A 16,520-nucleotide genomic window follows, 5' to 3' on the forward strand; every position below is an offset into this window, starting at 1 on the left:
CCAAAATCCCATCTGAGGTTTGGAGCCTCCCATTAGGTGTGTCAGCCAGTCCAATGGTCAGAGTTACAGGGTTTACTGGTAGAATTCAGAGGAACAGCCCAGGACAAGAGTTCAGAGGGTCGTTTCCAAGCGAAGCCAGCCACGAACATGTCCCAGACTAAAGATGATAGCAGTGTTCCAATATCTCAGGGGTTGCCACAAAGAAGAGGGAGTCAAGCTATTCTCCAAAGCACCTTAGGGCAGGACAAGAAGCAATGGGTGGAAACTAATCAAGGAGAGAAGCAACCTAGAACTAAGGAGATTTTTCCTGACAGAACAATTAATCAGTGGAACAACTTGCCTCCAGAAGTTGTGAATGCCCCAACACTGGAAGAGTTTAACGAGATATTGGAGGTCTGAAGTGGTGTAGGTTTTCCTGCCTAAGCAGGAGGTTGGACTAGAAGACCTCCAAGGTCCCTTCCAACTCTGTTATTCTGTTCTATTTCCTATTCTATTCTATTTACTTGTTTATTTCTATTGTTCTATTTCCTATTCTATTCTATTTACTGACCTAGTTACTTGCGGGATCGTATTCTGCCCCATACATCCCTGCGACCAATCCGCTCGCACAGAGAGGGCCTCCTCCAGGTGCCGTCCACTAGACAGTGTCGGGGGGCGGCGCCTAGGAGTAGAGCCTTCTCTGTGGCGGGCCCAGCCCTGTGGAATGACCTCCCTCCGGATATTAGGAATACCTCTGACCTCCGCTCCTTTCGTATTAAGCTTAAGACCCACCTTTTCCAAGCAGCTGGCCTGGCTCAACTTTGATCTAACCATATCGCTCCTGACGGGTTTTTACTGGGTATTTTAATTATATTTAATTATCTAGGGGTTTTTAAATACTGTATTTTAATTGTTTTATTTATCAGCCGACCTCCTCCTTGTGTATGTCTCGGTATATGTCTCTGTTATATGTTTGTTCTGTCCACATATTTATTTCATATGTTTCATTGTACGCCGCCCCGAGTCCTTCGGGAGAGGGTGCGGCTAAGAAATAAATTATTATTATTATTATTATTATTATTATTATTATTATTATTATTATTATTATTATTATTATTATTATTATTATTATTATTTCCTATTCTATTCTATCCTATTTCCTATTCTACTCTATTTTATTCTCTATTCTATTCTATTCCATATTTTATTCTATTTCCTATTCTGTTCTATATTCTCTTCTATTCTATTTCCTGTTCTATTCTATTCTCTCTTCTATTATCTATTCTCTCTTCTATTTCCTATTCTATTCTACAGTATTTCCTATTCTGTTCTGTTCTATTCTGTTCTATTATTCTATTCTATTCTTCCAGGCAATGGCCAATTAGTCCGTCAAACTACTTAAACAGAGCCCAAAATGTGAACACAGAGTCTCTCGGCAACTTAAACAAAACCCACTGCAGCGTCTCACTAACAAACTTCTGGCCACAACCCACACCCGTTTTTCCCAGCAACGCCTCCCTCTTCCTGCCATGCTAAGTAGCTCCCAGTGCAGCCCATCAAGAGGGGCGGGGCCATTTCCCGAGCAATCTGGCAGACCTCCGCCTCTCTGCCCTGCATGCTCTGGGATCTACCATAGCAGGCAGATCCTCCCTCTCTTCCTCACTGGCTTGCAAGCTCTCCCCAGCCAAGGCCTGCTTTGCCGGCATTTCAGGGTCAGTAATTCCTGACATGCCAAGAATGATCTCATTCTCCCTCGAGGCCTCTGAGGAAGACGTGGAGGAGTCATCAGTCCACAGAAGACATCACAGAAGCATTCATTCAGTGACCATTCAAAGTTATTAAGGCACTGAGAAAAGTAACTTGTGACTGTTTTTCACACTTAAAGACCATCAACGCATGGTCGCGTGTTCAAAATCCAGGTGCTTGGCAACTGACTCATACTCATGACAGTTATAGTGTCCCTGGGTCATGTTGTCATCTTTTGCGACCTTCTGACAAGCAAAGTCAATGGGGAAGCCAGGTTCACTTAGCAACTTAGCTGCTAACTTAACAACTGCAGTGATTCACTAGTCAACTGCGGTAAGAAAGGTCATTAAAATGGGGGCAAAACTCCCCTAGCAATTGTCACACTTAGCAACAGAAAATTTGGGCCCAACCATGGTCATAAGTTGAGGACTATCCGTGCTTATATTGTAAAGCTATAGTAACAGAATCTTACAAGTCTGAATGGGCTTCCCTTCTCTCTCCCTTTATCTTTGTGAGAACTAAGCAAGGTCTTGTCTTAAGACATTTTATTCAGGTTACATTTCTGCTCCAGACTCAGTTCTCTTTTATTTGGCTGTTGTTTTGGTGGGATCTCTTCCTTCTGTCTCTCAAGGCCATTTCCTCTGCCTTCTAAAACGGAGCCTTTATTTTTGTTCCTATATCCGTGGATCAGTGCTCATTAGTGCTACTTCCTCTAATTCTTTTTACTTTCAAACTCTCATAGATCGACCCTTTCCAATATTCAAAGGATGCTATCGTGCTTCTCTTCACATCCCCATCGGTTCCTTTAACTTTTCTTCCTGTACCTTTGCTTTCCATTTCCAGATGGGATCCCAAAAGGTAACATAGACCAGCAGTCACCAACTGGTGGTCCGTGGACCACTGGTGGTCCACGAGAAAATTTTGGTGGCCTGCAGAAAAATTATTTGCATTTTTTATATTGCACTAAATCAGGGGTCCTCAAACTATGCCCCCTGGGACGGATATATGCAATGAATGAATGTGTTGCTGCAGAGAGTCTCTCCCTTCTGGGTTTTTTGTGTGGGTCAGAGAGGGGCAGAAATTCCGACTTGGGGTCTGCTTCAGCCTCCTGGTGCGGGGATTTGGGCAAAGGTTGGAGGGAAGTGAAGCTGGTAGTGAAGAGCTGGAGGGCCTCATTCCCATGGGACTGCATCATGGCCTGGAACTGGCTGACTATCTCAGCCCGCTGAGCCTCCAGGCGCCAGTACCTGGCCTTGCACTCCCACAGGTCTTCCCTCTGCTTGGAAAGCCTATGCTCGTAGTCCTCAGTGAGGTGCTTCTGCCGAGCCTCCTTCTCAGTCAGATCCAATTTGAACTAAGCCAGCTGTTTTGCCAACTCTTTCCCTTAGTGGCTGCTTGGCTCCAACAACTGCTTCCTGTTGGGGCCCTAAGGAGCCCGAGTGGGCAGGTGAGGAGTGGCGAGGAGAGGCTTGCAAGGAGCCCCTTGATGTGAGTGACATCAAGTTGACCATGCCCACCCAGTCACATGCCCACCCAGCCGGTCATTAGTCAGAACATATTAGTGGTCCACAGGATCCTTAAAGACAATTAAAATCATGAATTTAGTGGTCCCTGAGGTCCGAAAGGTTGGTGACACTTGACACAGGCAGATACTAAGGAATGAATGAAATGGGCATCTAATGATCCATTCCATGGGTATCTAACCTTGGAAACTTTAAGACCTGTGGCCTTCAACTTCCTGAATTCTCCCAGCCGGCCCTGCTCTACCCCTTTGGTTCCCGTTTGTTTTCTGAGAGACCGACAGCCTTACCGTTTGATCCCTGAGCTTCCTTCACCTTTTCATATCACAGATGTCTCATGAAAGGCACATTTTGTCTGGCTGTCTCTTCGGCAGATGCAGCTCCACGGAGAGCTGATTTCAGCTTGCGTTGTCCATCTGTGCCATCTTGGCAAGGCCGAGCAGGACCGGCCGTGTGATGTGTGACATCCTCAGCAGGTGCCGCTTCTCCTACACCACTCACCGTTTGCATTAAGATTGCCTCTGTCTCTTCTGCTCTGTTCCCCTTACTTCGCGGGGGTTTGCCTGTCCCTGTTCTTCCTCTCCTACATGGCCAAAGAGCTCCAGGCTTCCCACCCCACCCTTTCCCCTCTCTTCTGCCCACCTAAGGATCAAGAAGCACCAGCAATCAATTGTTGGAGGAGAACTGTGTGGGTGGTTTGCAACTCTCTAATTAAAGCTTTGGGGTACGGAATAACAAGGCAGCTTAAATCCAACAGCTGCATAAGGATAAACTACATATGGGCTGTGAGCGAGGATCATGTCACTCTCTCTGTCCCTCGCTGACTGTATGACATATCTGTGCCTCCAAGCAGAAGCGTGTTGTGTTTCTCTTGTTTAGGCGGTGCCAAGTAGCTTCCAGTAAAATCTGAAGCATTCTAATTGGGTTCCCTACCCCGGTGCTGTTGATGCTGATGCTAATCTAATTGCAAACTCACCGCCTCTCCAATCTCTTATTAACAAGGAGATGTTTTATGAATGCAGCCCTTTAAAAAAAGCTAGAAATTTGCACATGCTTAGTCGATTGTCTTCTTGGGCACGTTTGAACATTTCCACCATAAGGACTGTGACCAAAAGCATCCTATTATGATAGTCTTTGCTTTCAGGAAAGCTGTCCTTTGGGTTTATTTCTTTTTCAGAAACTCACCTTGGTCTTTCATTTGGTTGATTTAACTTAAAGATGCTGAGCTTGTCAGCTGGAAAGTAGCATGCAAGAGGGGGAGCTCCCATTCCTTGCCCCAGCTCCTGCCCCCCTTAGCAGTTTGGAAGCAGGCGAATGCAAGTAGATAAATAGGTACCACTTTGGTGGGAAGGTAACAGTGTTCCATGTACCTCTGGCTCTAGGGCAAGGATACTGTAAAATATCCATTTTCACCCCACCCCGCTAACCTGCTTTCCAGCTCCATTCTCCTGCCCAGGGCAACAGAAGAAGACCCAGCCAATCAGCGGAGACTTGGGAGGCAGGGTATAGATGGGGCCAGTCAGAGGTGGTATTTGCCGGTTCTCGGAACTACTCAAAATTTCCACTACCGGTTCTCCAAAACTGGTCAGAACCTGCTCAATACCACCTCTGCATTAGATCCAATTCATACTGTTGCATTCTGTTACTTTCTGGTATGCTTGTTCCATCACTGACTTTGCAGATCAATCCAAGAAATCTTTCTATATAAAAAATGAAATGCTACATTTTTCCCCTTTCCAAAGTCTCGCCTATTGTCTGCCTGATCCTTCACTCTCTTCTCCTTACAAACCTTTTTCTTCCTTCTTGCATTCCCATTCTTCAAATTGAAACCCGATAGTTAAATCTTCTTTTCCATGCCCAAGCCTCATTTTTCTTTCTCTTTCTCATATGCATGGAACGCTTTGCCCATCATCTTGAAAATGCTGCTATTGCAAAATGTGGCTTACAAGCTCTCAAAAAAAATTACCCATAACAATAAGAAAGCTTCAATCCAAAAAAAAAAAAATCTCTTTGGCAAGAAAACAAAACTGGCTACCTAGCTAAGCGCACCAGCATGCCTACCGTCCCTCTCCTATTGTCTCCATTTATTTGTACTCATTTCCTTTGTGCATGTCCATGCTCATACCTATACCTGTTGTCTTGTACATGTTCGACAAATGAAATAAATAAAATAAATAAAATATTGATAAAAGAAATAAAAGATGGGGAAAGTACATAACTTGTAGTTAAGAATGTCTAAAAAGTTTGAAGAGGATGAGAAGTAATTGCTATAGATCAGGGGTGTCCAAACTTGGCAACTTTAAGACTTGTGGACTTCAATTCCCAGAATTCCCCAGCCAGTTCTGCTGGCTGGGGAATTCTGGGAGTTGAAGTCCACAAGTCTTAAAGTTGCCAAGTTTGGACACCCCTGCTATAGATGGAGAGGTCAGGGGGATGTGCAGTGCAGAAAGCTTTTATGTCATCCTGCCAGTTTTAATTTAATTTGAAGTATTTGTCAGAATAGCATGAAAGGAGAAAGTGGTTTCTGTGACATTCTCATAGCTGGAGCCTGGTGTTCTTACACTTATTTAACAATGAGATAGTCAAAGGTTGCATGCAAACAAGCTGACTTAAACCCCAAGAGTTTTATTATGTGCCCTTTTCCAATAACACTCATCCCTAAGGGAAAGTCCTGCCTTTCAGAAATGGTTTGGTTTTGATGCCGAAATTTAGAAAGCTGATGGTGTCCAGCTTGAATCTTCTCCTTCAACCTCATCCAGACACACAGACTTGCATTTGCACACTTATTCTCCGATTAACATTTTTCTGGGTTACATTTCCGACCGTTTTTTATCTCTTCTGCAGCATCTTTCTGGTTTTTTTACCCCCTTTTGCAGACGGTTTGATAGACTGCGTCGATCCCGATTGCTGTCAGCAGAGTAATTGCTTCTCCAGCCCTCTCTGCCAAGGCTCCCCTGACCCCCTGGACCTCATTCAGCAAAGTCAACCTCCTTTCTTGCAACACTCACCAAGGCTCTTTTATGATAGAATCAAGTTCCTGATTGGCAAGGAGAGCACTCATGTCATCCAAGGCGATGTCTCATTTGAAAGCAGGTAAGTCTCCCTCCCTCCCTTCTTCTCTCCCTCTTATATCACTCTGACTATTAGCCGTTTGTTTTTCTGGTTCCTTAAATGGCACAGTTGATCCAGCGATGAGATTCACTTATACCTTCCCTACAGGGTCTCAAACATGAGCATGATATGCAGTGCTCACACATTACATCGGGGCGGGTGGGCGGAGCCTCCTGCAGCCACCGCTACCGGTTCACCCGAACTGGAGAGAACCGGCTGAATCTCACCTCTGAGTTATACAATACAATACAAATAGCAGAGTTGGAAGGGACCTTGGAGGTCTTCTAGTCCAGCCCCCTGCCTAGGCAGGAAACCCTATACCTTTTCAGGCAAATGGCTATCCAACATCTTCTTAAAGACTTCCAGTGTTGGGGCATTCACAACTTCTGGAGGCAAGCCGTTCCACTGATTCATTGTTCTGACTATCAGGAAATTTCTCCTCAGTTCTAAGCTGCTTCTCTCCTTGATTAGTTTCCATCCATTGCTTCTTGTTCTACCCTCAGGTGCCTTGGAGAATAGCTTGACTCCCTCTTCTTTGTGGCAGCCCCTGAGATATTGGAAAACTGCTATCATGTCTCCCCTAGTCCTTCTTTGCATTAAACTAGACATACCCAGTTCCTGCAACCGTTCTTCATACATTTTAGTCTCCAGTCCCCTAATCATCTTTGTTGCTCTTCTCTGCACTCTTTCCAGAGTCTCCACATCTTTTCTACATCGTGGCGACCAAAACTGGATGCAATATTCCAAGTGTGGCCTTACCAAGGCTTTATAAAGTGGTATTAACACTTCACGTGATCTTGATTCTATCCCTCTGATAGAAAGTTGATCATCTATGGCAGGAGTGTGAAACTGGATTTCTTCAAGGGGTGGCTAAGCATTGTAATTCTCCTCTATGAGCTGGCAGGGTGAGCAGGAAGTGGGGGGAGATGGGATGGATGCCTCCTACAGCACTCTGCCAGCCAAAACGGGGCATGAAAGGGGCACGCACAGCACCCCAGCATCCCATTTTTGGCCTGAATGTCCTCCTGCAGCACTTTGCCAGCCAAAACGGGGCATGGGGAGTCCCCGTGAGCCCCCGGTGCAGCCTGTTTTTGCTGTCCCTTGCCACCTGCAGCCCTTTGCCAGCCAAAACTGGGCCATTTTGGCCAGCAGAGGCACCGCAGGCTGGTCCTTTTATATTTCTAGGCCGTGGGCCAGATTTAAGCACCCCACGGACCGGATCCAGCCCCCAGGCCTTCGGTTTGACACCCCTGGTCTATGGAGATTCTCAATCGTCCAGGTCAAGGTTGTCCCAAATATGCTTTTCCAAAAGCACATGAACTTTCTTGGTGTCTTTTCTTTGAAAATATTCCTCTTCTCATCCGTGAAGCTTCTTCAGTTCTGACTGAATGGTGGGGAATAGAAGGTTTACATTCTTTGCAGGCATCTGGTCATTGTCCAGAATGTGGACAGAGAAGACCGCTGGTTTGACCATCTGTCAAAGACCTCAAAGAGGCCATCTATGTTAAAACAGAACAACCTTCTCTCAATAGAGGAGTAAGGATACGACATCATCTATCTCCTGTCTACAACCAGGTCCTTTCAACAGTCCCAAGGAGGTTTTGCACCTAATTATATTGTGAATCTATTCATGTGATTAGGTGACCCTGAGAATACAGATAAAAGCCCCAAATGGCCTCGGAGAGCTAATGACTATAAAGCCTTCTATTCCCCACCATTCAGTCTAGAACCGAAGAAGCTTCTTGGATAAGAAGCCAAATGTTTTTAAAGAAAAAACAAACAAACAAAAGTCTGGTTTCCTTTTGGAAAAGCATCTTTGGATACAGTTGATCAAGATTGGTTCCTGTGTTTCTTTCCCTTTGTGCTGTTGGCGCAGGGGGTCTTGGGAGCTGCTCTTCCCCACGTATCTGCCAGATGGAGAAAAAATGTTTTGACATCATTGAGTCGCTTCATCTGTTCCACTTTCTCCCATACCGTGGACGTGCAAGAACTGTGCGATCTAGTTCAGTGCCCTAATGTGGAACTTTGGTCATTACTTGACCCAGATTGCTGGAATGATAATCTGATCCAATTTGCTGCTTGGATTTAGAGCAAGATTTAGGGGGGGAAACAGTATTTTCTCCTCCTGTAACCGAGCACTAGGAAAATAAAAAAGTCCTGTTCTTGTTTCTTTGCTTTGTTTTTCCAATTCATTGAGTTTCAGAGAATGTAGAATAGAATGGAATGGAATGGAATAGAATAAGGAATTAGAATAGAATAGAGAATGAAATGAGAATAGACTAGAATAGAATAGAGAATGAAATGAGAATAGAATAGAGAATAGAATAGAATTACAGAATGGAATGGAATGGATTAGAATAGAATAGAATTATAGAATGAATGGAATAGAATAGAATAGAATAGAATAGAATAGAATAAGGAATTAGAATAGGATAGAGAATGAAATGAAATGAGAATAGAATAGAATAAAATAGAATATTGGAATGAAGAATAGAATAGAATATTGGAATATAGAATAGAATAGAATAGAATAGAATAGAATAGAATAGAATAGAATAGAATAGAATAGAATAGAATAGAATAGAATAGAATAGAATAGAATAGAATAGAATAGAATAGAATGTTTCAAACCAAATGTGGTGTTTTAACTTCTTTAAAATCTGAAGTTCTCTCAACTTTGAAATTACCTGTAGCCCCAAAACACCATGATGAGGTTATAATCCTTAGTATCACTTTGATTGTGAATATACCTTTCCATTAGTCTTTCTCTTACTTCTCTACCTAGAGAAAAATAAATGACAGGTATTGTTTGGTGCAATTGCCACGAACATACTACTTCATACTTTTCCAAATTGAGCTAAAACCCCTATTTTATGTGCACACAATAAAATTATAATGTTGAATAACTTGTTCAAGATAATATTCTCAACAAGAGGAAATGAACAAATATCATTAAAGCTCTTACCTTGAGTTTATCTCTCTGGAATGGTTAATGCAATAAATTATATGTTTTTAAACAAAATGGTCTTGTGATCATTTCCCTACCAGAAGTGCATTTCAGAGATTAATGTATCTTCTCTTGATAGCTGATGAAAGCTGGAAATGTGTTTGATATCAAACAATGAGCAAGACACTTTGAATGCCACACAATAGATATTGGGTGGGAGGATGAATGGAGGAATGTATTAATAAAATTTATGTATTACTACTAATAATAAATGAATAGACGTAAGCAAATAAATAGCGTGATTTGGCCAACACTAAATCACTTCATTTACCATGATTGCCACAAACCTGAATTTTCCATTTGTTTTGCAATCTATTCTGGAAAGTGTTGGGAAGCTCTGTATGATATGAGGCCTTACTTTAGATAGTCCATCATTGTTGTTGTTGTTGTGAAGTTGTGTACCACCCATCGCGACCCCATGGACAATATTCCTCCAGGCCTTCCTGTCCTCTACTATCCCCTGGAGTTTATTTAAACTCAAGCCAACTGCTTTGGTACTCCATCCAGCCACCTCATTCTCTGTTGTCCCCTTCTTCTTTTGCCCTCAGTCGTTCCCAGCATCAGGCTCTTCTCCAGTGAGTCCTTCCTTCTCATTAGGTGGCCAAAGTATTTGAGTTTCCTCTTCAGGATCTGGCCTTCCAAAGAACAGTCAGGGTTGATCTCCTCTAGGACTGACCGGTTGGATCGCCTTGCAGTCCAAGGGACTCACAGGAGTCTTCTCCAGCACCAGAGTTCAAAGGCCTCAATTCTTTGGCACTCAGCCTTCCTTAAGATCCAACTTTCACAGCCATCCATTGCAAATGGGAAAACCACAGCCTTGACTATACGCACTTTTGTTAGCAGGGTGATGTCTCTGCTTTTTAGTCTGCTGTCTAGATTTGCCATAGCTTTCCTCCCCTGGAGCAAGCATCTTTTAATTTCTTGGCTGAAGTCCATCACAGTATATTTTAAATGTTTTTACCAGCACCATCTGTGTAAGACTCACATCTCCATCATTTTTTTTCACGAAGAGGTCAACATTTGTAAGCTTGAGGGAAAAATAGAGGGAATCTAACATAATTAGTCATCATTATATTGTGGCGACGAGTTGAGACTCTAGAAAGATGTTGAGACTGCAGGAAGAATGCAGAGAAGAGCAACAAAGATGATTAAGAGGCTGGAGGCTAAAACATATGAAGAACAGTTGCAAGAAGTGAGTATGTCTATTCTGACAAAGAGAAGGACCAGGGTGACATGATAGCAGTCTTGGGCACCACAGAGAAGAGGGACACCTCTTCTCCAAAGCTATTCTCCAAAGCACTTGAGGGTAGGACAAGAACCATTGGATAGAAACTAATCAAGGAGAGAAGCTACCTGGAATTAAGGAGAAATTTCCTAACAGTTAGAACAATTAACCAGTGGAACAGCTTGCCTTCAGAAGTTGTGGATGCTCCAACACTGGAGGTTTTTAAGAAGAGATTGGACAACTATTTGTCTGAAAAGCTGTAGAGTTTTCTGCCTAACGGGGGTTGCACTAGAAGACCTCCAAGGTCCCTTCCAACTCTGTTATTCCTTTGTAATATTTGAGGGTAGCAGCCCTCAGCCCTCTCTCCCCTGGATTGTGTAGGTTTATTTATTTAGCATTTGATGGCTCATTTGTGGAGCTTGTAGGCCACTTGGCTGAATTTCTCTGCCTGTCCCAGTTTTTCCTGACCTCTTGGGGATCTCTGAAACTCCATTGTTCTCATCCGCTCACTTAGAGGGCCATGAATACGTTCTTTTTCTTCCTCTTCTTTTTCAACAAGATTTAAAGGCATATATTTCTTCGCAGCCTATTTCCCATGGTGGTTTTAAATGCAAATTAAAATGTGTTCTCCAGCATGTTTATGTAATTGTCTGTTTATTTATTGCTTCCCCACCATCTTTTTGCTAAAAAGATATCAAGGCAGCATTCAAGGAAGCGAACAACAAATGATGAAACGATGAGAGCCACTAAAACGAGAATGCCACCCAAAATATCAAGAAGGGAAATAAATACTAAGAAGAAAATTGCCCATGTTAAAAAGATGTGCCTTCTAGAGAAGGGGATTTCAGAAGAGGGGGGCACCCCAGATTTTGAGGTGGGGTGGTTGAAAGGCAATCCAACTCCCTCATAAAGCAAAACCAGTCACTGAAACATGGGCTTAAATCAGGGGTGACATTCGAATTTTTTCCCTACTGGTTCTGTGGGCTTGGCTTGGTGGGGGAGACTGTGACTGAGTGGGCATGGCCAACTCAATGTCACTCACGGCCATGCCCACTCAGTCACATGACACACACCCCAACCAAGCCACAGTAGGAAATAATGTGTGTATGAGCACGAGAAGGGCTGTGAATGGAGGGCAAAAAGTTTGAGTACTCTCTGCCGCAGATTTCAATGTTAAATGCAGCAGAGAGAATCCAAATTTTTCTCCCTCCATTCACAGTGGAGCTGCTGCTCCCTTTATTGTCCCCCCCCCCGGCCCCCACCCTCCCAGGGACTACCTTAAAAGGACAGGCTTCAGCAGCTCTGCTGTGAATAGAGGGAGAAACATTCGGATTGGGTGGACGGGTCAAGCAGCCGGAAGGGCCAAACGAGCAGCTGGAGGAGGTGAGTGGTAAACGGGTGACTCAACTTGGGCAGGGCCAACCAAGGGTGATTTTTACCAGTTTGGAGAACTGGTTCAAATCATCCCTACCAGTTTGCCCGATCCAGTCGAATTTCACCCCTGGCTTAAATAAGCCGTTTAAAAATCGAGACCAAAAAACTTCCCAGCCTTTTAAATCCAGCCACCACCAAGCACTTAAAATAGAAACTTATAAAGTACTAGAGAGAGTGGAAACTGTCTTAACTTGATCTATAAATGATGATATACTGTATAAATATAAATTGAAGGTGAAAGATTTCATAAGCTTTCTGCATATTGTTTCCCCCCCCCCAATGAGTTACCTGGTTTTGCCCTATTTCTAGCACTCTGCAGGAGCTGTCCATGTCAGTTTGACATGTTCATGTGTCAACTTGTACTTCGAATATACCCTATTAGACACCAACTTGTCATTTTTGTATAGGTGCATGCGTGGATGTGTGACTGAGCTGTGAATGCTACAGCAATCAAAAGACAGAGAAGAAAAAAAACAAGACAAAACTTACAATGTACTTTGCTAACCAGTTGCATCTTATGTATTTATTTATATTTACAGTGGGAGACCAAATTTTCAAACAGAACAACTCTGTTCTGTTCAGAATCACAAACAAAGCAACTTTGGCAGCAAGGTGTCAAACCTAAAACAACAATAATCTTGTACAGGAAACGCTGAAATAGTAATAGCATGGCCATACAAGGTGACTTCTATGAGCCATGATTATTGCTAGAAATTGCTTCCAATGACCCTTGTTCATAAAAACAATTGTCACTTCCGGTTTGGTCAGAGGGTCGTTTTGAGCGCTCCGAAGGCTTCAGTGACCTTCCGGAGGCTTCCCTGATGCCTTCGGAGCGCTCAAAACGACCCTCCAAGCAAACAGGAAGTCACTTCCGGTTTGCTCGGAGGGTTGTTTTAAGCGTTCTGAAGGCTTCAGGGACCGTCCGGAGGCTTCCCTGACGCCTCTGGAGGGCTTCCGGGAGGGCGGGGGAAGCTGTTTTCGCCCTCCCCAGGCTCCAGAGGCTTTATAGGCTTTAAAAAATGGCTTTAAAAAAGGGTGAATTCAGGCCAGTGCCTCATGTGCCCTGACAAATGGCTCCGCGTGCCACCTGTGGCACGCGTGCCATAGGTTCGCCATCACTGCCCTAGGCTATTCCACTTATGGGGCCCTTTCACCTCCCATTTTTAAGTTTGTAAATTACATGAGAGATAATAAAATCCATCATTACTGTGATATATATCAATATATTAAATGAAACATGTTGTAATTGGTACTAACCTTTATAAAAAATGTAGCACGGATAATAAATAAAAATAAAAGGCCCCTCTTGATCTTGAGGCCCTACGCTGAAGCCTAGTTAGCCTATAGGAAAATCTGGCCCTGCTTGCAGAAAATCTATGGATTTACCAAAAAAAATTGTCGTTAAAGAGAGAGATCTGGGGCCAGAAGGAGGAGAGAAAGCAAGAAATTGGAGAAGTGAAACATGGGATAAATCATGTCCCAATAATAAGAAGAAGAACAACAAATAATTGCAGCTTCCTGCAATAACGCCAGCGGAACTGCAAAAAACTGCGCTATTTAGAACACTGTATATTTTAAGAAGGTCCTTGATTGATACCTAGGACACTGGCAGCAATCCATATCAACCATTAGCACCAGTCAATGGCATGTGCGATTCATTTTTGAATGTTCAGTTGACTGAGTTTCATGTTTAATGAATAAAGTATATAATAATAATAATAATAATCGCCTTTATTGTCACTGTACATCATGTACGCAACGAAATTGGTTTTGCCTCTACTGGTGCGATCCATAACAGAAAATACAAGACAACATGAATAGTATAGAGAATAATCCTTATACAAGTAATTGGGAAGAAAACAACAACAGCTACTCATACTTTTCCAGATGTACAGGGAGTGATTGTGATTGTGTTTAGGAGTCTGACAGCCCATGTGTAGACGCTGTTTTTGAACCTGTTTTTCTGACTGGCTATACTTCGATGTCTTCTGCCCGATGGCAAAAATGAAAAGAGACACTGGCCAGGGTGTGAATCATCCCTAAGTTTCTTCCTATGTCCAATTTCTTTTTTTAAAAAAATCATTTTCTTTTCATTTTGTCCTGAGCTTCTCTGGCTGACCACCACTTTCAGAACTAGGGAAAAAATAGGGTGGCCCAGGGAAGGACACAAGTATGGTATGAGATGTGCTTCTTGTAGCTTTACAACATATTTCTTGTGAAATATACTATGCAGGTAAAGAGTGTGTCAGTTTAGCATCTTACTTCATGGCCAACTCCCTCTTTTATTCACCTAGACGTGCTTGTGTTATCCGTGGACAAGTGGTAGCAGTTGATGGAACCCCTCTGGTTGGGGTCAATGTGAGTTTCCAGCATCACAGTGATTATGGCTACACCATCAGCCGACAGGATGGAAGGTAAACAATTGTTGATTTCATATCTTCCTCTGATGTTTCTTTTCATGGGGATTTTTTTTAATTAGGGAACCAGGTTGAAAGTAAAGGGAGGTGGGGGAGATTGAAACCCAATAGAGCTTTGTCCAGTTAATGAATTAAAAAGCCACCAAGACTCTGAATGATTCAATAGCACCACATCCAAAAACAACACTTGAACACCATCAGGGTTGACAACAATCCTCATCAGTCAATTGCAAAAGGCAGTTTTACTTTGAAACAGCTTACATCCTGCGATGACACCTGTAGTATTATTAAAAGAAAAACTGCCTCTTTCATCAGGAAGGACTTGATAGCTGGATAAAAAATGCCAAATCCAATCTAAACATTTGGCTGATTGTGTGACCAACCATCATAACAATTACATTAAACTTGTATACAAATGAAACTTAAATGTAATTTTTTTCCACCTGATTTCCAAAGACTCTGAATCATAATAATAATAGAGGAATCAATTGCCAACTGATTAATGAATAGATTGCATGTGAAAGTTTATGTACAGTACTGTAAGATAGATAGAAGATGAAGATGAAGAAGAAGAAGAAGAAGAAGAAGAAGAAGAAGAAGAAGAAGAAGAAGAAGAAGAAGAAGAAGAAGAAGAAGAAAAGATGATGATGATGGATGTGATAGATAGATAGATAGGTAGGAAGGTAGGTAGGTAGGTAGGTAGGTAGGTAGGTAGGTAGGTAGGTAGGTAGGTAGGTAGGTAGATAGATAGATAGATAGATAGATAGATAGATAGATAGATAGATAGATAGATAGATAGATAGATGATAGATAGATAGATAGATAGATAGATAGATAGATAGATAGATAGATAGATAGATAGATAGAAGATAGATAGATAGATAGATAGATAGATAGATAGATAGATAGATAGATAGATAGATAGATATGGATGGATAGAGATGGCTTGATAGAGATGGATGGATGGATGGATATGATAGACAGACAGACAGATAGGATGGATGGACAGTTGGTATAGAGAAGGGGAGATAAATAGGCAGAGAGACAGACATGGAGTATAATAAGTGCAAATGACCCCATAGAAGAATGAAAACCTCTTTAGGTTGTGGATTGTAATCTGTCAATCCAGTATTGTTAGATGGATGGTTTTTTTTAACCCCAAAGTCTAGGGCTGAGAGCCAAGGACCTGCCCGAATTCATTCAACTGGCTTCTATGCCTAAGCACGGAATAGAATTTGTTTTTCCCACTCCTAATCCAGCTCCTTAATTGCTGCAGCATATACATATATGTAATTACACATGTGCATAGACATATACCATATTTTTCAGACTATAAGACGCACCAAGATTTCAAAGAGGTAAGTAAGAAAAAAACATTTTTCTCCTTCCCGACCCCTAGTAGCACTCTGCAGGCTTCAGTCGGGCTGGGGAGAAGGCAAAAACGCCCCCGTTTTTCACTGAAATAGGGGCATTCAAACCGTTTTTGTGTTATCAGCACAAATGCAACACAAATGTGTATGTATATATGTCTGTGTGTGTATGCACACCTACAGAAGCCTGCACATTCATTTTAAATGACTGTTTTTCCTTCCTTCCCCTGTGCAGCAACGCATCTGAACCAAGGGAAGTAAATAAAACCTCAACCCAGCCCTGAGATTAAAATTGGCTGATTAAAAGAGGGACCTACCAATTAATCCCTTCAACCAATTAAAGCTCACAGAGGCAGAAAGAGCTCATGTTCAGAAATTTCATGCTTTCGTTCCTGCTTATTGCAATGTAAATACTCTAAAACTGAGAGTAAAAAATTCATAGCAGTGATTGTAAGCAATGAAGTTTTTCTCTCTCTCCCCTTCCCTCTCCCTCTCTTCCTCTCACCCTCCTTCTCATCTATCTATCTATCTATCTATCTATCTATCTATCTATCTATCTATCTATCTACCTACCTACCTACCTACCTACCTACCTACCTATCATCTATCTATCTATCTATCTATCTATCTATCTATCTATCTATCTATCTATCTATCTAATCTATCATCTATCTTATCTATCTATCTATCATCTATCTATCTATCTATCTA

General features: G+C 42.4%; 1 protein-coding gene across 1 annotated transcript in view; it reads left to right on the forward strand.

Moving 5' to 3' along the window:
• Positions 1–16,520, forward strand: part of TENM1 (teneurin transmembrane protein 1) — a 384,715-nt gene that overhangs the window by 275,434 nt on the left and 92,761 nt on the right. Inside the window, exons 13-14 of the mRNA XM_081964396.1 lie at positions 6,122–6,338; positions 14,317–14,436. Of these exons, the coding sequence (XP_081820522.1) occupies positions 6,122–6,338; positions 14,317–14,436 (337 nt within the window). The remainder of the gene's footprint in view (positions 1–6,121; positions 6,339–14,316; positions 14,437–16,520) is intronic.

The sequence above is a fragment of the Natrix helvetica genome (assembly GCF_964273705.1).
Source record: "Natrix helvetica genome assembly, chromosome: 11".
NCBI classification, from domain to species: Eukaryota; Metazoa; Chordata; class Lepidosauria; order Squamata; family Natricidae; genus Natrix; species Natrix helvetica.